A 25,059-nucleotide genomic window follows, 5' to 3' on the forward strand; every position below is an offset into this window, starting at 1 on the left:
GATAAAAGAAGGTTGATTTTTGAGTTGTGTAATCAAGGAATTGATGATGTAAATACATTGGTAGAGAGAACAGGAACTCCTCTTTCTACTGTGTATAGGATTAGGAAGAATTTTAAAGAGGGAAAGGATTTTGGGCACCAGAAAGGAGCAGGGAGACCCAGAAAATTGGACTTCTCAGATCGCGTCCGGCTGGGAATTTTAGCGTCTAAAAAGCAAAGGGCAAGCATCTCCAACATCAGGTATGAAATGATAGAAAGGGGATCAACAGCTGTATCAAAATCTACAGTTAGAAGAAATTTGATTGATCTTGGATGGGAGAAAAAGACTGGAATTCCTTCTCCTCTCATGAAACAAGAACATAAAGACAGGCGTGTTGAGTGGTGTTTGGCACATGAAAACTTTGACTGGGAAAATGTGATTTTTACCGATGAAAGCTCAATATGGGTATATCCCAATAATGTGAAAATATGGACAAAGTCTGCGTCAGCACCGTTGTATCAACGACCTAAATACAGCCCAAAGTTTCATGTATGGGGAGGGATATCCTTATTAGGAACGACCCCGCTGTGTGTGTTTGAGGGACATCTGACAAGTCAACGCTACACTAACATATTAGATAATTTTCTCCTTCCAAGTGCACATGTGTTTTATGGAAATGACTGGATTTTGCAGCAAGATAATGATCCTAAACACACCGCAAAACATGCCAAGCAGTGGTTTCAGGAGACAAATGTGACTGCATTACCATTTCCTGCATATAGTCCTGACTTAAATCCCATTGAGAACATTTGGGGGATGATGAAGGAATGTGTGAATCAAAAGGGGTTGACAAAAATTGAAGACATGAAGAGAGAAGTGGTCCGATACTGGGACAGCATAACTCACGAGACAATAACCTCTCTGATAGGAAGTATGCCTACTCGTCTTAGACTGTGCCGTGAAGCTCAAGGAGACTTGATAAAATATTAAATTGTTACCTACACAACATGAAAAGGTCAGTTCACTTTCACAATACATTCAATTTTATCTGATTTGTTCTCGTTTAATAATATGAAATGCTTTAGCTATTCTCAATAATTTTGAACCATACTGTACATCCATTTTTCTTGGATGACTGGATCTGACGGAAACTGGTGCAAACTTTTGTCAATTTCAAGTGCTGTTTTGTACTTTGACGTATGACACTTTCCAGTCACGCAGTAGTTCACCATCTCTACAGAGATGATTTTTGATTGGATCGAACGCAAATTCAGAGAACATGTATTTACGAAACCCAACATCTCTATATACATTCTTTATGGATAACAACTTCTTCTAGTTATATGATTTTGTTTGACAACGGTATATGAATCCATACTGAAACGACGCATCAAGTATAATAAATGAAGTTGTTATCCATAAAGAATCTTACTTTCTTGTGACTCGCCATTCTTCTAAAATGCCCATCAAACAGATCAGCTTTCTGTACACACAATGAGCCCTCAGCATATCAGCAAATGAACCAGCCAATCGGAAGCACTTGAGTGCACATCCACTCGCTATGACTGGGTTCGGTCTCCCGAGGGCTTCGTTTCGAGGGAATACAAGTAACACAACTCAGAATTCAAATCGAGATACCAGATTCAGAAGCGTCGGATATTGAATTACACTTTCAATGTAAATAATGAATTCTGTCCTTCATATCCATAGCCGTCGTCGGCACCGTCGTATAGGGCGGAAGCGTCAGCATAAACCAACATTAACTTCAACAACAAGCACTGCACCAGGTGTCCGTATTAGTCCATACAGTTGCTGAGTACCACACCGAGTGACTGTGGAATATTCTGTAGAGGTCGCGATTTGACAATAAGTTCATCATGATATCGAAAGTCATATCTCATACCTATCATTGTTGATCCTCTCATAAAAGTTTGACTGATCCGACAGTCCTTTTCCATGGGCAAATTTAAGACCTTCAAGTGGGCACACATTGGGAGTAGTCCACATGCTTCTTGTCAGTTATTCAGCCCCTCTTTCTTAAACCGGTTTCAATTTGTGAAAAAAAAACAACAACATCAGCTACGATTTATTTGCAATGTGGGTAATAAACAAGGTATCAAACTCATTCTCGTTCAGTAATCGTTTAATGAACTCTTGAACTTCGTACTGAATCAATTCACAGAGTATTCATTACGTTTTCAGGACGTTCAGTGTACGAACATGTTTTATGAATGTTTCAATGTTTTTTCGGTACAAAAACAATCTATTAATGCTGCCCGTATATTTTCATTAGCCTATTCCCAGATTGGATTTATATATCAAGTCCGAGCAAGACTTCAAACGTAGGGACGTCAGTTGGTAATTGCATCTGATGACAAAGGGACTTGAACAAAATCAATAAAAAGGTTCGCAATAAAGGTGCGACTACGAGGAATCGAAAAAAAACGACACTATACATTCATTATAACGTGCGCTTCTGCCAATTGCAGGATCAGTTTAGGCTTTGTATAACCTTTGTCGGACAAATATAGATATTTGTAAGAAAAACAAACATGTTCGAGTTGATGGAAGAGGCTCGGGGCTGTTCTGATTATTGTCTAGTCTCATACACGTGACTGCAGCTGAAGCTGTTGCTTGAAAACATCAAATGCATTGGTCAAATGATGTGGTCCAGATGTCAGCGGTTGGTTTAGCTATCTCCTTCTCTATAACTCGAACTTTAATATTTGAAATATGAAGAAATTTCATGACCTTCCTCCTGGGTGCTTAGGGTTGAATAAGAGTTGATTTAATGAGAATTAAGTTTGTGATTTAGATTTAATTACTCTGTGATTTTGATTTATCGAACTAACATATTCTTGGCTTCAAACGTAGCTAAGAAAAGAAAATTCTAACAGATCATGAATGTGAAGCAACACTGTCAGCGGTTCTCTCGGTCGCTAGGAGTGGGTGAGTGAGTTAGTTAGTATGGTGATACGTCGATTTTATCAATATTCCAGCAATATCACGGCGGGGAACAGCAGTAACTGGCTTCACACATTCTGTCCATATGAGGACTCAAATCCGGATCTTCGGCGTGACGAGCGAACACTTTGACCACTAGACCACACCGTTCACCGTCTCAAGGAACCTACGTACTGACCATAATGATGACAAGTTTATGATGAATAGCGCTTTGATAGTTTGATGTGCTACCAAGTGGGGGTGATTTCCTGCCTACGTGTGTAAATGGACTTGTCATGACTGAATGATATTGCATATCAATAGCCTCTTGGACAAATTGTAATGTTTGGTTTTGCCATACCATGCACAGATTCTGGTTCCATTGCAGTAAAGACGGATCAGCATGGAAGGAGTGACATTAACGTCGGCACCTACATTGACAACATATATACTCCAATATCTTTTAAAAATCAGTTAATAGAGTTACCGATGTAGGAGGTCAATGTTAGTTACTTTTGTACGTAAAATAACATTAATTTTCTTAACTAATAATTATTGTCAATCTTAAAATGCATCGTCCAATCAAAATCCACATTGCCGGAGAACTGATATCTACCAAGTGGTACTGTAAGCAAATTCAGACATAAGATTGTAGTTATGTTTACAAATATATTACATATTAAACATGTTACTAATGCAAAACATATCTCCCCTGTTCTATGTAAAATGTGACACTTTACGTTGAAATTTGTTGCCTTTAACTAAAAGTCCAACCTCACATCACATTCCACAAATACACTTCAAGAACCTAGTACCCAAAAGTCCTACTCTCCGAACCTTTTAGGATGGGCCATTTAATCTGACAATTGATCGGAATTGATTACAGCTAAGAGCGTCTTATCACACATACTCGATGTTTGAGTGTATCGATGAAACGTCAATCCAAATTCATAGGAAATACGGCTAGGGAGGGAGTTATATGCATCGAACTATTTATCCCAGAATTTAAGGTTCCAATTTATGTTCATGCACTCCGTCGATGCATTTATTACCCACGCAGTATAAATGCGTTTAGTTGTGACATGTTGAGATCAATACTTGTGAAAGACCGTCTTATTCTGTCTTCGTGCAATCGGCACACCTGGGATCGGAAGCGAGTTATCGTAGCTTGTTTGAGTCAAGTTGTAATACAATCAAAGCGAAAAATGGATTTCCTGTTTCAATCACTTTTGGCTGTATTTGGCTACATGTTCGTTTTAACAGGTGAGTCAACAGTGTTTGATTGACATTTTGTCCACCGTCATTGCACGTCCACCACATCAGCTGACCACCATTGACACCCGTTCATGATTTGTGTACTGACATATGTAGCAATACTTCGATCCTGTAAATACCAGTTTCACATACTCTTCTGGGGTTTCTAGATAATAATAAACCGTCATGGGCCTGACTGGTGAAAGAGTATTTTATTTCGCGCGCCGGTTTAATAATATTCCCGCTACATCACAGCGGAAGACTTCAGATACCCCCCATTGTGCCTATCGTTGGTGTGATGAATCCTAACGAAATTCATCATTTATCTGGGCTGTTTCTAACTGCACCTGACTACAAACTGGTAGAGTTATCATAGAGTCATGGAGATTGTTTGGACTCCATAGACACGACACAGACATGACACAGAGTCCCAAGTCATTGCATTTTGAAAAGATATTTCTTCAAGGTCTCACTATATATACACACAGCTGGACGGGTTGTTATCTACGAAACTTTGATGGCATAATACTTTGTACATGTTTCACTTTTGTAAAACTATGGCGATATTTCCAAATTCTTCTCCAAACCTCAAAATTCTTATATTTTTTCGATTCGTTTATAAGTTGTGACGAGTTTTCTAATCTATAAATAAACTTTAAAAAACAGCGACATTTCAGTATATGGCGGTGGTCTGTAAAGAGTCGAGTCTGGACCAGTCTTTCGGAAAATCAACAACATGAGGGTTCATCAACACAGCTGGGATACGATGACACGTGTCAGTCAAGTCAAGCGACCCTGACCACCCGATTCTGTTAGTCGCCTGTGACAATAAGCATGAAGACCAATTCTAACCTTGATCTTCACTGGTGAACATGCTTGTAGAATTAAATTTGGTATAATTTAGGGGACATGTACATTTTGATCACGTTGACCAAAATTGTTTGCAAAACCTTAGAATGGAACGTTCTGAACATTACATGCCAAAGAGACATTGAGTGACGTAAAATGGTGGAATGAAAGCGCCTCTTGGAGCCTCTCGAGCAATCTCATTGGTCCGCTGAACGTAAGTAATTTTCCAGAACAAATTCATTACATTAGCGCGAAATTTAAAAATCGCTTTTTTTTTGTTTTTGTTTTTTGAAATCTGAAATTCATAGCTCATCCAAAACTTTTCACTCTCAAACCATGCCGTCTTGTTTACCGATACTACAAATACTTCGCTTCAGCGATCAAGCGAGAGCTTGCGAGTGCGGGATAACGTTCACCCCAGATGTGTTTTGGTTCGATTTTCGAGTTTGAGGACGTATTAAAGTTAATAAAGTGGGTGTTATGTCGTGGAAATCAGACAGGATGTGTGTGGACATGTATAATTGAGAGGTACGTGTGCATAGTTTCGAATGTCACCGAATTCTTAGCGTACATTCAGCTTGAAGTCGGAACGAGTCGATGTCGGCACGACAATCCAATATGGCAGCTGCTGCTCCTTTACTCTATTAATATATTTGACGTGAGTGTATATCTATGATCTATGTTTAACCTACAGTGCGATATCGGGTTCCTGTGAATGAAAGTGTCGTTTGATAACGGAAACAGATCATGTATTTCACGCTTCTGAACAGGCCTCATTACTACCTGTATATACGGAAGTAATTAAAGGTCGATTCAATATAATTTGAATGTTAGCCAAACACATTGATGTACAAAAGCAGGAATATGAATATACAGCAACAGAGTTCTTTCTGAAACAGAGTTAAGAAGATGCTACATTTAGGAATATTGTTTATAACACAATATTCGCCATCATGGTCAATATATCTATGCATTCTGCGCTGACATGTGTTAGTCCACGTGACTTTATATAAAAACTGAGTTTTGAAACTTTCCTTTCATTTCTAAATTTAGGTCAAAAAGTGTCTAGATGTGAAGCTAGAACCGCATACCATCAGCTGTACAGACACTCAAATTAGAACACACATTTGTGCACAGATACATACATCTGGAATGCCAGATTTAAGCTTTTACTCGCAAAAATATTCATTCCAAACCCTGAGTTCTTGTTAAAAATGGACCAAACATTCCAACTCTGACTAGTCAACAGGAAAAATAATATATTCATTAATACAAACAAAATTACCATGTGTTTTGTTTCGCTTTGGGCATGTGTGGTCACGTCTGGGTACATATTGATTCCTAAACTGGGTAAAATAGGTGTCAACTGAATAATACTAGGGTAAAGAATGAAGCTTGTGTTTGATTCTTTACCCGTGAAATGTGCAAAGCTACCCTTTACTTTTAAGCCATAATAGCTCGATCACCTCAAGGACCTTCTCAATTCCCTAAACCGAAGATTCCTAGCGCGGAATCAAAATCACACCCAGGTCCATCAGACATCTACATTAAACACATCGTTGTATTGTTCCCTATAGTATCATGTGGTATGCTGTTACTGGAACACATGGTGGCAATCACTGGATGGTGTGGTTCAGGACAGATTTCATTACAATCATACAGCTGTAATACTGCTGAAACAAATATCTGCTCATCAAATAGTCACAATTGTATAATCGACTCGGCTTTTAGCAGATATCTCTTACGACTGCAGAAAGGTTCCGTAACTTCTATTTGCATAACAGTAGGCAGATTGGGTCTCTGTCTGAGATGTAAACCTTCCGGTAAATCTGTCTTAATAATCAGCGTCAGTTCATAAGTACTTCTATATTTAGGCACAATCATAAAAACTATCACTAAAATAACCGAAATGCAGTTAAATTACAAACATCCGTGCTTAACGCTAAAGTTAAAGAGCGCCTAAAAAGCCCGAAACACACTAGTATATTGATAACTTCCTACTTTCATTAGAGGCACAAAGGTCTGGATAAGGGTTCACTATGGGTCAAGCAAAACGGTATGTTTTATGCGTTCCTGTATACCTTCAGCGTCTTTGAAACATAATCAGGTACACCTAAACATACAGTATTTGTAACAGCAACATACATGTGTGGCTCTGGTAAACATTCTTTGAACGAAAAACAGATATTATGCTATCATCGTCTACAGTAGGTAGTGTATCAGTGAACGGATTCTCATTCAAAGGCCAGTCTGTCGACAGCATGATTTATTTCTTTTTCCCTCCGATAGGTTGTGAAAATTTGCAAATTTTCCCTTTCACAAATAGAGTGTTACATGAAAACGAGCAATAGTTTCAAGTGACTTAAATAATATCATAACAAAATTATGGTAAATGGCACCTATTAGTACAGAATGAATTTTTCAATGAATTTCATATTTGTGTTCATGGTAGCACTTCATACCTAATGTAGTGATCCTTGTCTTATTCAGCTACTGCGGGACAAGATCATAGAGGGAAGGAGTTCATGCTGTCATTTATACACGCAAAGAAGAGTGACGGTTATACGATCCTCCTCATTTCAGCTGAAGACAGGGCGACCGTCACAATCACCATCCCATCTCTAGATATAATTCTTATCAATGACATAGGGCCCGGGGAAACATGGAAGCCTTCCCTGTCCACAGACCTGAGGTACAAATCGTATTTCACGGCTGTACGATCTGCCGTGAATGTTACTTCTACTGCCCCTGTCACTGTCTACGTGTACGATGGGGTTGGTATCCGATCCTCTGGATACATGGCACTTCCTCTACACGCCCTCTCCACGTCGTATATTGCAGTGACCTACAATGGTCAGACAGACCTAGCCTATCCCGTTTTACTTCTCGTTGCCATCATGGATAACACCACAGTAGATGTTTTATACCGGCTGTCCAGTGGTCAGTGTGATGTACATACAACTGGACAGACTTCCCGCCACACACTTCATGCATATGACGTGTATGGTGTACTCTGTACCGGTGACTTTACAGGAACATACATTGTGAGCAACAAACCTGTTGTGGTCATCTCTGGACACCAAAAAACGAATGTAAGTGGATCTAATATGGATACTCTTCAAGAGATGTTGATTCCCGTGAACCAGTTTGGTTTGAGGTTTGTCCTGATTGACCCTCATGGCAGCATGAGAGGTTCCATCAACAGAATCGTTTCATCTTCTGACAACACAGAGGTCACTTCAAGTACAGGAGAGACCTTTCTACTCAACGTGTACGAATATGTGGACATTGACACGGACATCAGTGGCCAGCAATGTATAAACTCGAATTTTCCAGTCCTGGTTGTTTCCTTCACCAAGTCTGTTAATGGGGAGAAACTAAACGAGAGGTCGCTGGATGCTGCAATGTATATCGTACCTGCAACCAACATGTTCACCACAAGCATCTACATTGACTATGGGTTATCTAGTGTGTTGAGCACAGATGAATTCGTGTCTCTTGCCTTTGTGTTTAGTAGAAACGATACTCCCCAGAATTTACCATCGACAAGTGTCCATGAAGTCATCCAAAGTTGCCCCTACGATGTGTACAAAATGACAGTAACAACATGGCCAGTTGTATATTCTGAAGGTTCCCTCAAATTTGTTGCCTACCTCTATGGATCAAATCACAATAAGTACAATGGAGCATCTTTTCCTCTCAATATGAATTTTGGTAAGCCATGTCTCTAAAATATCTCTTTTCCCATTTAAGTTAGACCACACTATGTCAAAATAAGTTTTTCAATCAAGCAATAACGTGTAACTTTCTTGTCAACAACATTACGTTGTAGAAAGTGAATTTCTTGGTTTTAGGAAATTACTTAGCCTTATCTGTTTCTAATTTTTCTTCCATGTTGTTTTACAGGTAACAGCCAAGTGTCATCATCGTCATCTGCTTCTACTTCCTGTTGCTTTCCTTCCTCACCTTTGTCTTTGTCATCATCTCCTTCTTTTGCTTTAATTTCTTCTTCTTCGTCTTTTACGTCTTTTGTGTCCACGTCTTCTGACCCTTCTTCTTTATCTTCAGTTATGCCATCGTCGTCGTCTTCTAATTTGCCCTCTCAATTTTCTTTTGGCTCTTCGTCTTTGTTTTCCTCGTCCTCTTCTTTTTCTACTTCATCGCCTCCGACTTCTTCCCTCTCTCCTTCTCGGTCTAAACTTTCTTCATCTTCTTTACCTTCACAGCCTCCTCCTTCTTCTGTTCCTATTTCTTCTCTTTTGTTTTCTTATTCTGACTTGGTTTCGCCTATACCACCTTACTCTCCATTTTCTTCTTTCTCCTCTCAGTCCTTGATTTCTTCGTCGTCTTCTCTTGGCGTGTATGAGGTGACATCTTCAGTTCCTCAGCAGAAAGTATGTGACTGCCTTTGCAAGTCCCATGATCCTTGGAACATGACCGAGGAGCTCTTTGGGAAACTGAGGGAGGAAGCAACGAACCTGCTTCTTCTGGAGCCTAAAAACCTATCAAAGACTATCAGGAAGCTGATGAGTGCCCAAGATAACAGACCAACTGCCGTCGCTATTGGGTGTGTTGGAACAGCCTTCATTGTTTTTACAATAGTTCTTATTCTTGTTCCCGATGTAATATCTGGACTGAGATATCTTTTTGCTGAAGGTGAAACCCAGCCGAAAGTGTTTCAGTTTGTTAGCAATGTTAAATAGTTCATGCATGTGTTTGCAAAACACCTTAAGTAATGAGCTGCAGCTTGCGTTCACCATGATTATGCTGATGAGCATTTGAGAGTGAGATAGTTATTAGGACAGTGATTTTAGCACTTGACCTACACATGACATTACTACACTTTGCATCCCAGTATAAATCGCAAGAACCTAATATGGTCATTAGACCCGCCCTTTCATGTGGGGATGGGGAGTTGGCTAAAAAGTGCTAAAAGTGTCAGGGGCTGGAGTCAGAACCTATACTTCTCTGCGATTACATAATAATAAGGCAACTTTGAACAATCCACACAATTACGTATGCTCAAGTCGCTGAAAAGAACGCAGGAAAGCAGATGATATAATGAATCCTTTTGATATGAGACCAGATATTGTATTGTTTGAATAGGTGGGTTTTCAGGGGTGTTTTGAAAGAGCGAAATGCGGGAGCTGACTTTACTGATTGGAAGATTGTTCCAACAGAACGAAGCAGAGCTGTCAAATGTCTTTGCGCCAAGTACTTTTAGCTGCAGTGTAGGAACCCGGAGCTGGTATTGGTCGACTGAGGACGTCTTGATGGTTCGTACCTAAGTACCATCTTTGACAGATATTCTGGAGCTGTGTTGTTTGGAGTTTGAACTCTGTTCTCTCCTTTACTTAAAGCCAATGGGGAGAGTTCAGCACTGACTACCTTCGATAGTTTCGTTTGCATTAGAGATAGGATACAGGGGACTGTTACTAAGGTACAGTCTTGAGAAAATATATCATCTGCGATTTTGTCGAACTGACGCAGCATTCTACCTCTGACGTTGTGTCAGCTTGACTCATTATCAAGTCATTATGATTTGCTATGTTATTCACTACAGTTTATTCTCCAAGAGGCTGGGTGTTGGTTATGTTCAAACCTGTTGTTTCCAATTCTGACAGTTCTGTGAAGAAGTTCTTCCATACATTCCATTAACAAGTAGGAAGGACATGGGTCTAATCTGCAGCACGTTGGCTTTGGGGCAGCAAGTATATAGGAGACCTCCTTGTCAGTGAATGATTTGAAGCTGGTAAACTTAAACTGTATGCTGGTACCATCAAAAAGAGAAAATTGTGAGCCGGTGATGTGCCACACACGTCTCGCCGTCCATAATAGAATTATTTCTACATGTAATATTCATACTTAGTCAACAGGCAAATTAAATGGAACAGGTACGCATTTGAAACAAATAGTACAGTGAACGTCTGGAAGCTGGAAGTATAATTTATTGAATCAAAATGCTTTTAACGAACGATTAAGCTCAGTTTTGGCAACATAACTGTAAAGTGGAAAATGTAATCTAATCCGAAAATGATTAATTTGTTATGGAATTATTAACTAGCAACTATGGGATGAGAAATATTTGTCAAAGATCTATACTGCTCGAGAGACGAGACGATTGACCAGTTATAAAGTATGCAGCCAGTTATTACTAGTCGCACCAGCGAGGCGTCGGAGGATCAGGCCCAAAAGAAGGGCAAGGGAGAAGTGATAATGTCTGCGAACCATCTCTTTCGGTGCAACAACACATGGACATGGAGAACCTAGAGTAAGGGCAAACCAGCCATCTGATTGGCTGAAGACTCCAGGGTATTCGCCAAATATTTGGTATGATTATTTTCGTTGGCCACTGACAGATGGCACTGCTGTCCCATTGCAGTCAGTTTTATAGACTGAAGTATGTTAGGCTGCCTGGCGTATATAAGACTTTCTTTTCATAATGGTCTTACGTAGGCATTTCTTTTGTAAGCAACAAAAGTGACCAAAGGGGCAAGAGTTCCTTACAAATTCCATTATGGTGTGTTTAGAATGTTGTTCTGTGACGGTTCTGGAAATTCAGAAAACCGAAAGCGACTGTCACTACATCTACAAAGTAATGTACATCACGTTCTGTGACCAGAACTACATACACGTGTCATACACAAATCACGATCAAGATGAACTGACTATAATTATGAATGGTTGGCACGCAGGTAGAGGTCGTTAAAGGTACACCACACCTGATGTGAGGATTTGGTTTTCCAAATTGAGATACTTTTCATGGTATTAATGAAAATGACCAGGTATTGTACATCAAATAATGACGACACTTACACGTTCACGTGAGCAATGGTAAATTTGGAATAAAATCTTAGCAATTTCAGAGTAAATAAAGTGTACTATTTCGCTGACATATTGTTTGGAATCATGGGAGCAGTATAGGGATAACGCTCGATTAATAATTCAAGTTGATGCTTCGGGACCCAAAGCATCTGTAGTAAAACTAGTTAACATATAGTTTGCTCAATCGACACTAGCCATGTTTTTTCGGCACTTGAGATAGTTTAAGTTGTTCGTACGTAGACAACATAGCTTCTCCATTATCTCATTCAGTATTGTTATTGACCCTCAAACACTTAGCCAGCTTCGTATTCGCTACAACTCACTGATTTGGGCTCTCAATTTCTTTTTATGACTTGTGGTATTATGTTATAACTTAAACCCTGTAGTCGTTGACAACCCGATAACTCTGTGTCGACCAACGGTGAGTACGTCTCCTTGTTAAGATCATCCTCGATTTTTATTACAGGTGCATTCTCTCGAGTCAACATCGCAAACTATGACGACAGCTGTTCCATCCGAGTGAGTGAGTTTAGTTTTACGCCTCACTCACGCAATATTCCAGCCTGATGGCGGCGGTCTGTAAATAATCGAGTTTGGATCGGATCGGGGTGGGTCACGTGATGTTCCATGCGTCTGATAACGGTTCTATGCTATTATATGTGTTTGTTTGTTGTCTTACCCGTGAAGGTCCGGGGTAGAATAGGCCTTCAGCAACCATAAAAGGTGACTAGCTTGTCGTGAGAGGTGATTAACGGGATCGGGTCGTCAGGCTGGCTGACTTGGTTGGCACATGTTATCGCTTCCCAGTTGCTCAGATCGATGCCCATGCTGTTGAATCACTGGATTGTCTGGTCCAGCCTCGATTATTTACACAGCGCCGCCATATAGCTCTAATATTGCTGAGTGCGGCGTAGGACTCAACTCACTCACTCACTCATCTGTTTGTTGTTTAACACCGCACTAACTGTACTGTTGTGACTGGTGGAAAAAACTGGCTAAAGCCGAAACCGAGTCGTCTGCCTACGATAGCGTGGTTGTGATGAGTATCTGTTGGACGTGACATGTTTACACCTTTCACATGTGGTGCAAATTAAAAACCATCGTTTTCATAGTCAAGCAATTCATGTCGCAACCGCTTTTTCAAGTTGCTTTGCTGCGCTCTCCCAACCGGTTCGACTTTGCGTTTCTTCTGCTGGTTTGGTGTGATATGGCCTTGCTCTACCCACACATTTGTTTATTTGCCATTCATTTGATGATGTAGATATCACCAAAGCTACAAATATTTCCAGTTACCATTTTTGCGTTCTTTTCTTTTTTAGCACAGTTTTTGTCATTCGTGAATATATGTAGAAAGTAACTTGTGAACGTTCGGTAATTCAACGGTCCCCTTGATATATAGTTGGTTATTCTTTCATTTTTGTTATATACATAAATTAAAACTACCCTTTGTAGCATTTTCTTTTTCATTTTAAAATGCTACAATAAAGATAATAAACGCATACATATTTGAACAACTATTTTGAATGAAGCGTAATACTGTTTAGTTTGAAGTTGTTTAAAGCAAAGCAGGGCTGCATCGCCTGGGATGCCCATGAAAATAATCTATATTTTTTTCCTGTAGGTTCTGCCGGTAAGATAGTTTTCTCTTTCCATACAATGAATATCAAGGACAAAGCATAAAATAAAGTAGATTAACAATGATCAGTTTCTGATCAGGAAGTGCTACAATATGAGGAAACGTTCCGTGCTTAGTGATCAAGCCATGTTTACCTGCAGACAATACGTATGGATGTGTTTGTGTGGATCACACCTGGCGATCACCTTACCTGAATAAAGGCTACAATCATATCTGCAATATCATTATGTTTTCATTGAAAATGTTCATAAGGTACGTTCAACTGTTTCTCATTATCAGAGTTTTCAAACTAACATGATAACGTGTAATATATAATATATAATATAATATAATATTTCTTATAACCAGGGGGTATGGAATCTGTAGATTATCCGTGATATAGCAGAGCATTGTGTTGCGCTACTATTTCCCGTGGCCTTAAACCGTTAACAAGTTGTCGCATGCTTTGCTTTTGTGAATCTAGCCCAATCAGCATAAAATTGACGGCCGTTCCCTGTTCACATGTAGCAACCGTCTCCTTAGAGACAGTATCTTGTCTGGCCGCTTCATTTTGCGCTATTCCAGTCTCCGAAATACCCATGAGGCGGACGTAGCATGACGTAGGCACGGTATTCCACAACAGTTCCCGAGAATAATCAACCGTTCTTCAATTTTCAATATCAGTTGTGCAAATTTCAGGTGCCAAAAGTCATGCGAAAGGTGAGTAATTTCATTGAACACAAAGTGCACGTGCCACGCGTTATGACGAGGCATCAAATTTACACTCCAAGTGCTTTGTTTTATGTGCGAGGGAATGTCAAAAGCAGTGAGCCTGACTATATTTTCGATGTCCAAAGGTTTCATTTCGTTTTGAAGGAATCATTAGCAAGGCATGTCCAAAGTTTTACATATGAGTCATAACAACACGTTGGGTATAATATTTGTAACATATTGCAGAAGATGAAAACGATATGTCATTTGGTACCTTCTTGATAATGGTATGTCCTCAGACAACAGCATGAAAAATATGTTTTGAATGGTATCATGTGAATCCCCGTCGTAATCAACAACCAGTGATTGAGACTGCTTAATTTAGATTTAGTCCGGGCTGTTTTGTTTAGGACAGCTGCATTTGTCTTTCTCTTGGTGTAGCTCACTACTTTGTGATATCCCCTCGTATATTATGTTATTTTTCATAACTTGCATTGTATGCAATTTAATATTAGGAACAGTTACATTTTTCGTTAGTATATATGATGCTGAGAGAACAAAGGTCATAGTCTGGCATTCAAAAGTAAACTTTCGAATACTTTAGGAACATAATGGCCGTCGATGTTTGATGTCTATTTGAGACATACGATATCTCACGTGCGACAGCCTCGACAGTATGGAGTGTAATATTTCAATTCTGTTTTTACAAAGAGTGAGTGCATGTGTTTAGATGTAGGCCGCACTCAGTCAAATTCCAGCTATCGAGTCTGAAATAGGCAACCCAATGATCAACAACATGAACATCGATCTGCGCCATTGGGATAAAATAGCATGTGTCAACCACATTTTAGTGAGCCCGACCGTCCGATCTCGTTAGTCGCCTCTCAAGACAAGCATGTGTTATTAAAGTTTAATTTCAAATTGATCTTCACGTGCCACATCAACCAGGTATAGTGATGTTGTGATGCCACGGTCTCTTTCTCTTGTGTCACCAACAAGGTATCTCTGGTACATGAGGTTAAAGAGGTTGGATACGGCGGTTTGTGCGCATACCGTTTTCGACTGGACGGGATGTGACAGTAGCAGCCTGTATTTATGCTCCTCAGTTAATTTCCTTTATCTTTCTTCTAATCATATTTCATGATATTTTGGTCACACAGACATTTGTAGGAAAATCTGAGCAAGAGTTATGCCAGAGTTATCTCCCCTTACCAAATTTAATTTGGGTTTGTTGTTTTAATTGGAGATAATGTTGATACTCTCTAGTAGCATACATTTTTCCATAATAATCTTATGTGAATTTACTATTTTAAAATTAGATTTTTTTTATTGCATTCATGAATCAATATTTTTCTTTTAAATAAGTGTTTTTTTAGAAGTTAATTAATGTGTTCGATCCTACACATTGCCTTGAAAATTGATTTTCCTGCTTTATGTCATATGATTACTGAAATATCTATGTAAAGAGACACATACTGACTAATAAAAGTAAACAATTCACTTTTAGGAGAACGTTTATTGACATATGACTTTTTACAGACGGTGCCAGATGATGGCGTCACTTGTCTAACAAATGCTATTTTGTGAAAATAATTAGCATTTTTCTACAAAATGACATGAAAATTAGCAATTTCTTAACATTTGATATTTTGTATCCATTCCTTGAGTATAAAGGAAACGGTTTGGAGGAATCCTTGTTTACATGTGGTATGGAGCTGTTCTGTAATCAAAGCGACTGGAACGCAGCATGAGAAAACAATGCTGACTGGATAACTCTTTATGGCGTCGACCAGGTCATTCCGACCAACGAGGTTTGGTTTCAAGTATTCATCACAACAGATATAAATTGAATTTACACATTCTGATATTTAATTAGATATTGAGATTTTACATATTTCAGCTGAGGGTTAGCGATGGCAATATTTAATTTTGGTCAACATTATGATTAGATACTTCTTGTGCTGACATTAATAAGTTTGAAAACAAAACCGTTACCTTTCATCAATACTTATAGGCTTGCCAAAGAAAAGAGTATTCACCCTCAGTTATGGTGCATCGTTAAACAGTTTCACAAAGATCAATACTTGGTATATACATGTTTTTGTCACACCCTTTACCCATTTGTATTTTTCTGTTATATTTTGTAACCATTTGGTACTCAACATTTTACTGATGCACTCTTTGCCCATTTGGTACATATGATTTTTCTGTTATTCTCTTTACCCTTTTTAATATATATAACAGTAAAGAAAGCACTTAGGCTGAGGTAAGTAGAAAGAATCAATCACCCATTAAGAATCAATGACGCTTAAGAACTCGTCTTCGTGGATATATTGATGGTTACTTTACTAGGAAACTTCTTAAACAATGACGCATAGGTAGTAGTGGACTATAATGTTTCCTCGCACCTAGATGGCAGCTTTCATCTCAAGCACTGTTACATGATCTGGCAGTCTTCCCAGTGCTCGACAATGTGGAAGGTTTGTGCCTAAATATGTGTGTATATTGCTTCCCCTTCATCATCATGTGTTAATGTCGACGTGGGGTGGGGTGGGTGATTTTCAGCTTGAGAGACCCATCTCATAATTGTATATCGTGGTAATAAATTATAAGTACTAATTCAAAATATTTTAAAGGTAAGTCAGTTGTTAAAAGAAACAAAACAAACAACCAAACAAGCCAAAATAAAATAAAAATAAATAAAAATAATAACCCTCGGAACATGTGGTGCGACAAAAAATAAGAAATTGCATAAAATCTGGATATTTCTGTCATAAATGTAATATGAAACTATTATACTTCTTCCCTGGATGTTTAGCCCTGATCAACATGTTTCTTGTTACAGGTCTTAGTTCTCGTACCCTGGACCATACTGTTTGTATCTGGTAAGTAAGCGTGTTTCCTTATGGGTTTGGGGTTTTTAGCTCTTTTGTAGCACTACAAGGCATATGTAATGGACCGACTATTTCAGATTCTGAGGCCAGTACTTCACTGATAAGAAAGGTTTCAATCGCGGCTTCGAGGTATAACACGATGTTTGTTCACAACATTAAGCATGCCCAGTGGATGTTGTCAATTACAGTTTGCTTTTTCGTTTCTTTGGTGCATAACATTTTCCTCAGTAAACTTGAGCACATGTGGGTTTTTGGAATTCCCAGTCCCCGTTATCAAAAGTCATTACATTTTTACCTCTGAACATATGACACAAATTCAAACAAATGGATCTCACAAAACTAGTAGTTAAGTTACATAATTTTTATTCATATCCTTATTTGTACATTTATGAAAAACATATGGCATCTGCAAAACAACCATGAAATATCTCAGCATGTCTTACCATCTATGCAACAGCTTGCAGTAAACGTTGTGGAGCACCAACTGATCACATACAGGTAAAATCAGACAAGACATATTAATATATATTATTTTTCCAGATCATTTTACAATTGGTTTATTATGTCCTTGTTACAAATGTACTCAGATGCTGTTGCTGGACAGGACCAGAGGGGGACGGAGTTCATGCTGTCATTTATACACCCCAAAAAGCCTGATGGGAATCCTATCCTTCTAATAACAGCTGAAGACAGGGCATCCGTCACAATCACCATCCCATCTCTCGACCAAATTCTTATCAATGACATAGAGCCCGGGGAAACATGGAAGCTTTCCCTGCCCACAGACCTGAGGTACAAATCTTTTTTCACAGCTGTACGATCTGCCGTGAATGTTACTTCTACAGCCCCTGTCACTGTCTACGTGTACGATGGGATCAAGAGCAGATCCTCAGGATACATGGCACTTCCTCTCCACGCCCTCTCCACGTCGTATATTGCCGTGACCTACAATGGTCAGACAGGCAAGACGTATCCTGTGTTTCTAGCCATTGCCTTCATGAATGACACCAATGTGGACGTTTTGTACCGGCTATCCAGTGGACAGTGTGATGTTCACACAACTGGGCAGACTTCTACCCACACACTTCATGCATATGAAGTGTACGGTGTACGGTGTACTGGTGACTTTACAGGAACATACATTGTGAGCAACAAACCTGTTGTGGTCATCTCTGGACATCAGAATACAAACATAGGTGGATTCTATGAAGATTCTCTTCAAGAGATGCTGATTCCCGTGGATCAGTTTGGTTTGAGTTTTGTCCTGATTGATCCTCGTGGCAGCGCGGACGGTTCGATCAACAGAATCGTTTCATCTTCTGACAACACAGAGGTCATTTCAAGTACTGGGGAGACCTTTCTACTCAATGCGTACGAGTATGTGGACATTGACACGGACATCAGTGGCCAGCAATGTATAAACTCGAATTTTCCAGTCCTGGTTGTTTCTTTCACCAAGTCGAAAAATGGCAGTTCTTATGACAATATAGTTGTAGACGCAGCAATGTATATCGTACCTGCAACCAACATGTTCACCACAAGCATAAACGTTGACTTTGGGTTAGCTACTGAGTTGAACGTGGCTGAAATTGTGTCTATCTCTTTTGTGTTTAGTAGAAACTACACCCCTGACTTTTCAGCGTTTACAACTGCCCATGAAGTCATATCAGGATGCCCCTATGATGTGTACACAGTGACAGTAACCGCATGGCCCGTAAGGTTTTCTGGTGGTTCCTTCGCATTTGGCGCTTATCTCTACGGCAGCAATGAGGTCAGGCATAACGGCGTGGCCTTTCCACTCAACATGGCCTTTGGTAAGACATTACTCTAAAATTATTATTATTTTGAGGTAGCTGTAAATAGGGACAGGGCTCTGGTGACGATATTGACCGTTATGAAAGATCCGTTTTTAATATTCATTTATCAGTTCATGTTTCCGCATATCATACAATATTATAGGAGGTGCCAAATACATGCTTTGATGATAAAGACAACACATTCAGCGTGATCATATAAAATGTAAAATCTGGAAGAATTACAAATACAAATATACATATTTGTTATTAAATCCAAAAGACTTCCATGATATACATACTACAAGCAAAACGTATGGGAACACCCTAAATTTTTATAGTCATATATAAAATTAAACGTGATGTCATTTATACTCTACGGTAGATGCAACGTTTTGTGTGTTCAATAGACACATCAAACAACATGTTAGAACTTGCAGTAAAGCAACTGATTCAGTATTCTTTGAGTTTCAGCGAAATGAAACTGGTAAAACTGGTTTAGTTTAAACATATTTTATTCACAGTGTGAAAAGGACTGGGGACAAGTTCTTTCAACTTATAAAACCCATCTCCAAAGATATTTACAATCACTTATTACATCACAAGAAATTATTAGATACAGGGAAACACTGAAGGAATTTTGTAATATAATTTCATTTTTGTGATTTGTCAGATCTGCAATGCCGTTTAAAATAACAGATAATATAATCACAAAGTTACTACCACATACGTCTTGAATAGCTTTTAGCATGACCCTTCTATGTTGACTGTATAAAGACCATTCAAAGAAACAGTAATTAACATTTTCGCACTGGTTTCCACATGCGCAGGATGGATAGAACTGGTATGTCGTAACTGTTAACGGTAGTGTAACTTGGGACTGATAGCTTGGGAAATTAACTGTATTAGATTTATATGTACCCGATAGTATTGTATCGGGATTAGGAATTAAAGGGGTAGGCCGGGGGGATAAACGTGGAAGCTTAGAAAGTACGTGACGTGTGTGAATGTTCTTTTGATACGTTTTTGTTTACTTTCAATAAACGCTTTCCTCTCAAAATGTTTGTGTTATTTTCCATGTGCGAGAAGTCCAATATTAGAACTTGAATCTGAATTACAAACAATGGTGACAGACTACAATATTCACACAATCAACAAAGTTACACAAAGCAAAGTCTAACGTAGTCTGCTGCCATTTCCCCAGACTAGTTAAATGCATAATTCAGCTGTCACTGGGTGCTCCCCATAGGGCGACAATTACAAAACATTATCAAAAACAGCGAGTAACCTGCATGTCGTTTAAAGTGCCCATTAAGCACACAAAAAGTTGCATTTACCTCAGAGAATAAATGACCTCATCACTATTATGTTTGTATACGATTATCAAATTTTAGGGTGTACCCCTACTTTTTTGTTTGTAGTATATTTACTAATATAATTCTTTTTTATAGCCAACGGGCTTGTGTCAACTTCATATTTGTCCTTATCTCCATCTGAATCAAGTACACCCCAACCATGGTCTCGGTCTCAGTCTCCTGATGTAGCATCTCTCTCTGTGGGTACTCAGTCATCGTCTACCTTTATAGGAGATCATCAGTTCCAAACATCAGTCTCTCATCACATGATATCGGACTCATATTCCAAACGCACATCCTCTTCCTCCATTAATTTGGAACCCACAGTGACAGTGGAAACACTGGAGCAATCCAGCTCACCAGACGTGGACCAGACACCAGCAGATACTCTACTATCTTCCTTACCAATTTCCACTCCACATTCACCTGACATGGAATCCTCCACTAGTTCTATTTCATTGTCACCTCCTTTATCCTCCTCTTTTTCTGCTCTTTCATTGTCGTCTTCGTCTTCCCCATTTTCTTTTTCATCTTTATCTTTTCCTTTTTCTTCGTCTTATCTCACTTCATCCTTTTCTCTCTCCTCCTCTTCTTCATTTTCTTATGTGCCACTGTCGTCTTTTATTTCTATTTCTTCTTCTCCCTTTCCTTCTTCATCTTCGACTTCTTCACTACTCACTTCTGTTTCCCTCTCTCCCGTTTCGTTCTCCTCTTTTCTCTTTGCTTCATCTTCTGCTCCATTTGCAGCCTCAAACCATGGCGTGTTTGAGTTGACATCTTCAGTACCTCAGCAGAAAGTATGTGGTTGCCTGTGCAAGACCCATGCCTCTTGGAACATCACCGATGAGCTGTTTGAGATGTTTCGGAAGGACTTTATTGACCTGCTTCTTCTGGAGCCTAAGAATCTCTCCAAGACAATCAGGATGTTGACGAGTGCTCAAGACAACAGACCAAGTGCCGTCGCCATTGGGTCAGTTGGAACAGCCTTCATTGTTCTTACAATTGTTATTATTTTTGTTCCCGATATAATGTCTGCACTGAGATATGTTTTTGCTGAAGGCAAAACCAACCCACAGGTGTTTCAGTTTGTTCACAGTGATGAATAGTTCATATGTGCATTTCCAAAGACCAGAGCCCAGCTTAACAAACACTTAATCAGTCGAAATAGGTTTCATTGTTTTTTTCCATTGCTGTCATTCTTGTTTGTGATAGGAGAAACATCGCCCACAAGGGAGATAAATTATAGGCTGTATACTCGGGATGTAGCGGGAAAACTTATTTAGCGATGAAAACATAAACAACGAATTGAGCAAACGGAGGAGTCCTCTTCTCACAAAGCTGTATCCGCCCCTGCGGAACCAGCCAGTATGACGAAGGCTGGAAATCACAGCATTTGCTTTTCAGGTGATGCAGTTAAAGCGACAACATTTATAATTCCTAAGGTTTTCACAGCAAAACATTGTGTTTAACTTGGCTGATGCGCATTTGCGTGTTTATGTTTGTAGAGAAGGGTTGTTTCTCAACCATCGAACTCTGTCTTTCATCTTTCTTACATCGATGATATGAGTTCCTACCAAACTAGTAATCGTCATAACATCTGTGCTGCTTCCGTTATATATTTTTCTTATAATTGATGTTTCGTGTATTGTTTTGGGGTTATTTTTCTATTTGGGTATTTGTAGATTGAACACACAATTTATTTAGTGTGCGTTCCGGTAGTATGACGAATAGCAGGTTCGACTTAAACAGATAATTGACTGTTGTTAGACTTACGTAGTTTTGCGTTGGGACACCGTTTAGACTTGTTCGGTAATATTTAGTCAATCACGTTGAATTGTTATGGTACACGCGTGTCTTCGTTGAATTTAACCATTGACAATCATGAATTTAATTAATTATTTTGCGTCACTAAAATCGAAAGTCCGTGTGGTTTTTTTCCATTTTTTTTTATGTTAAAGAGAGTGCTTTGCCTAACTTTGGACGTTTTCAAATACAAATTGGAATATGGCCAATCCAGGCAGAACAACAGTCAACAGTCATTGACAGTAATGTGGTCGAAGGTCATTGTCATGATACGCTAGCATTGTCAACATTGTCAAAACATGTCAAAGACAATCTGTTGTTATCGTACTGCTCATTATGATAAATAATTAAGGTTGCGTATTGGTAAATGAATTGTATTGCAAATCAATTCGGTTCAGGTACGCACGTTGCGATTGCGAGAACTTTGACAGTGAATGCCACTAATTGTGCATGTCGCTCGTATTTTGTGCCTTGTAAGTCCATATGTAACATATATGTTATAGTTCTGATAGCAGTATTCTGAACATTTGGTTGCATTTCCTTAAGCAAATAGGGCTATGATTCTAACCTCATGGTGGATGCCCTGCAGCCCAGTATCTATCCATGTCACAGCCACCGATCAACACCTGTATCTCTGCTTCACAGCAGTGAATACGCTGAGACACGTTCAGGTACTATCACAAGTTGGCCAAGTTCAGCTTATGATAAACTGCCGAGCAAAAGAAAGTACACAGGTTGTGTTTCTTCTAATATGATAAAGATGACAAAATCTTTTGGTGAAATGAAAATTGTGTGTTAAAGCACACTGCAACGCACGTGTTTTATGTATTGACAGTAACAGCGATGAAGTGATGTCCACTACACACGGTTCCTACGATCAGGTATACTCTATATAGGCTCCCTGCTACGATGCTGGAAGGTCAAGGATATTCCATACAGCGGTCGGCAGGCCGTGTGACAGCAGCACGAAGTCGTCTTGTCACTGTGAATCAGCTCACGCAATGACGCCTACGTCAAACTTTTTCTCGTGAGAAAAGCAGGCTTTATTCCCTCCGTACACAAATGAACAAAACGCGTACAAATGATTTTGGTTGCATTTTGGCAAATTAAACAAGATGACTGCGATCTATGCAATCAGTGGTCTGAACTTGGAACGCAAATTTGGGATTGCAGCGTTAATTAAACCTAGTAAGTATTTTCTTTTGCGCGTCAGTTTATGTCCGTGTAGGCTCACTTCATGTTGTGATAACATAAGTCTGGATTCCCTTACTTATTATGTGAAACTGTAAGGCTGTAAGCTGTCAAAATCTAAATAAAACTTTTTCTTGTTGTCTGGAACTGTTTCTTTACTTAGCGAATGTACAAAGTGGTATATATGTATGCTTTAATTTGTCCAGTCGCCTAGAACGGAAGGTTTGTCGAATGTTAAATCGTTCACGAGACACAGCAAAGTCCCTGATTCAATACCCATGGCGACGGAGTGGCCTTCTGGTTCACTTGTTCTCTCGTCCTGTCGAGTCTTGGGTAGTTGTTCGATTCTCTAAATGGGTACAATGTGTGAATGCCGGTTCTGGTGTCCCTATCGTGGTATTGGTGGAATATTGCCAAGAGGCAAGAAGCCCCATTGCATACCAAAGTGACTCCTGTAGTTAAAATCGAATATAACACCCTACTCACTCAAGCCCATTTCCGATGTCCACTCACCCTCCATCCCTCCCTACCGTGAGATGGCTGAAATATTGCTCCAAGCGGCATAAAACCATACTCACTCACTACTCATATGGACGAGGGTACAAACACTTGTTAATGTTACCATCATTAGGTACGTATATCCCGTACATCTCTGAAACGCAAATCCCCCTGATTATCGCGAAGCGATACTATTATCATTTTGGGGGTTTATCAAGATGATATACGACAGCTCTCAGAGAAACAAACTCGGCGTGAGTCCAAAGTGCATGGCCATGAAGACAGAAGCTCTGTTCTCAGAAACAATGGACGCAGCGGTACTTTTGCTGTCGTACATGACACAGATATGTGTGGTATTTCTAGCGATATGGGGACAGTAGCCTTCAGGTGACTTATTGCAGCATCGCAAACAAAACATGTGAATACGTTCAGTGTGTGACGTGCGTGAACTGACAGACAAAGGCAAACACATTCATTAGAAGGGAATTTCTTTTCTTCCATAAATATTTCGGAACATGTAGGTATATTTCAAAAGAAAAATCAGTTTAAATAATATGTCGTTGCATTATATTTTTCTCATTTTCGCTATTATGGTAATATTTCATGTACTAACTAGTTTGGGTGAAATTCTTCGTTTTAAACATAATTTAGTATCATGTCATGCATTTGTTTTGTTGCGATGATTGTGTATCTATGATATCAGACGCACTCCTGATATCTACAACACGGCACATCAGAGGATATGAGCGGTGGTTTGGCAAAATGTACACAATGGGTTTGAGCTGTGAGTCACAGTCAAAATACTTCAGAATATTCAGGGTGATTTTTTCACTTGTACTCTTTCGCTTGTACTCTTGTTTAGTTCTGCGCTTGTCGTAAGAAGCGACTAACGGGATCGGATGTTCAGAATCACTCACTTTGTTGGTGCATGCTATCTACAGTTGCGTAGTGAGATGCTCATGATGTCACTCACTGGACATTCAGTTCCAATCAATCAATAAACTGTTATTGCATAAGTTTACAACACAAGCAAAACATCATGGAGGTATATGTATGACCTTTGAGACTATGGCTTGAAACAAATCCAGCAATTATGTATAGACAAACGAATGCATGTCATATTGACAGACATGGGAAGCAATTTACATAGATTTCGTAGTTGCTTCATTTTATGAATTTCAAATATGGACATTATTATATATAACTGGGATTGTTTCAAAATAATTCTTTGCATACATATTTCTGGAAGCCGTAAATTTATCACATTGAAATAAACCATTATATTCATCTTCGATATGTCATGATGGATAAGATCGTTTATTTGAAGTTCTTTATACCCTGCGAATTGT

At 39.2% G+C, this 25,059-nt stretch overlaps 2 protein-coding genes across 2 annotated transcripts; both read left to right on the forward strand.

Moving 5' to 3' along the window:
• Positions 1-7,550: 7,550 nt before the first annotated feature.
• LOC137272084 (uncharacterized) lies at positions 7,551-9,728 on the forward strand. Its single transcript, XM_067804447.1, has 3 exons — positions 7,551-8,739; positions 8,932-9,056; positions 9,354-9,728. The coding sequence occupies exons 1-3, from the start codon at positions 7,551-7,553 to the stop codon at positions 9,726-9,728; spliced, it is 1,689 nt and encodes a 562-aa protein (XP_067660548.1).
• Positions 9,729-17,695: 7,967 nt separating this feature from the next.
• Positions 17,696-21,324, forward strand: LOC137272085 (uncharacterized). Its single transcript, XM_067804448.1, has 3 exons — positions 17,696-18,884; positions 20,315-20,665; positions 20,966-21,324. Exons 1-3 carry the CDS (start codon positions 17,696-17,698, stop codon positions 21,322-21,324), a joined length of 1,899 nt encoding a protein of 632 aa, XP_067660549.1.
• Positions 21,325-25,059: the final 3,735 nt, after the last annotated feature.

Source organism: Haliotis asinina, chromosome 2, assembly GCF_037392515.1.
Source record: "Haliotis asinina isolate JCU_RB_2024 chromosome 2, JCU_Hal_asi_v2, whole genome shotgun sequence".
Classification (NCBI taxonomy): Eukaryota; Metazoa; Mollusca; class Gastropoda; order Lepetellida; family Haliotidae; genus Haliotis; species Haliotis asinina.

What these genes read in the sequence shown, in the direction of transcription:
- LOC137272084 (XM_067804447.1), top strand. Translation starts at nt 7,551, where the DNA reads ATGCTGTCATTTATACACGCAAAGAAGAGTGACGGTTATACGATCCTC. An exon ending in TCCTCTCAATATGAATTTTG is followed by an intron (nt 8,740 to 8,931) that starts GTAAGCCATGTC and finishes GTTGTTTTACAG; the next exon opens with GTAACAGCCAAGTGTCATCA. An exon ending in CTTCGTCTTTTACGTCTTTT is followed by an intron (nt 9,057 to 9,353) that starts GTGTCCACGTCT and finishes TTCTCCTCTCAG; the next exon opens with TCCTTGATTTCTTCGTCGTC.
- LOC137272085 (XM_067804448.1), top strand. Translation starts at nt 17,696, where the DNA reads ATGCTGTCATTTATACACCCCAAAAAGCCTGATGGGAATCCTATCCTT. An exon ending in TCCACTCAACATGGCCTTTG is followed by an intron (nt 18,885 to 20,314) that starts GTAAGACATTAC and finishes TCTTTTTTATAG; the next exon opens with CCAACGGGCTTGTGTCAACT. An exon ending in TGACATGGAATCCTCCACTA is followed by an intron (nt 20,666 to 20,965) that starts GTTCTATTTCAT and finishes CTCCATTTGCAG; the next exon opens with CCTCAAACCATGGCGTGTTT.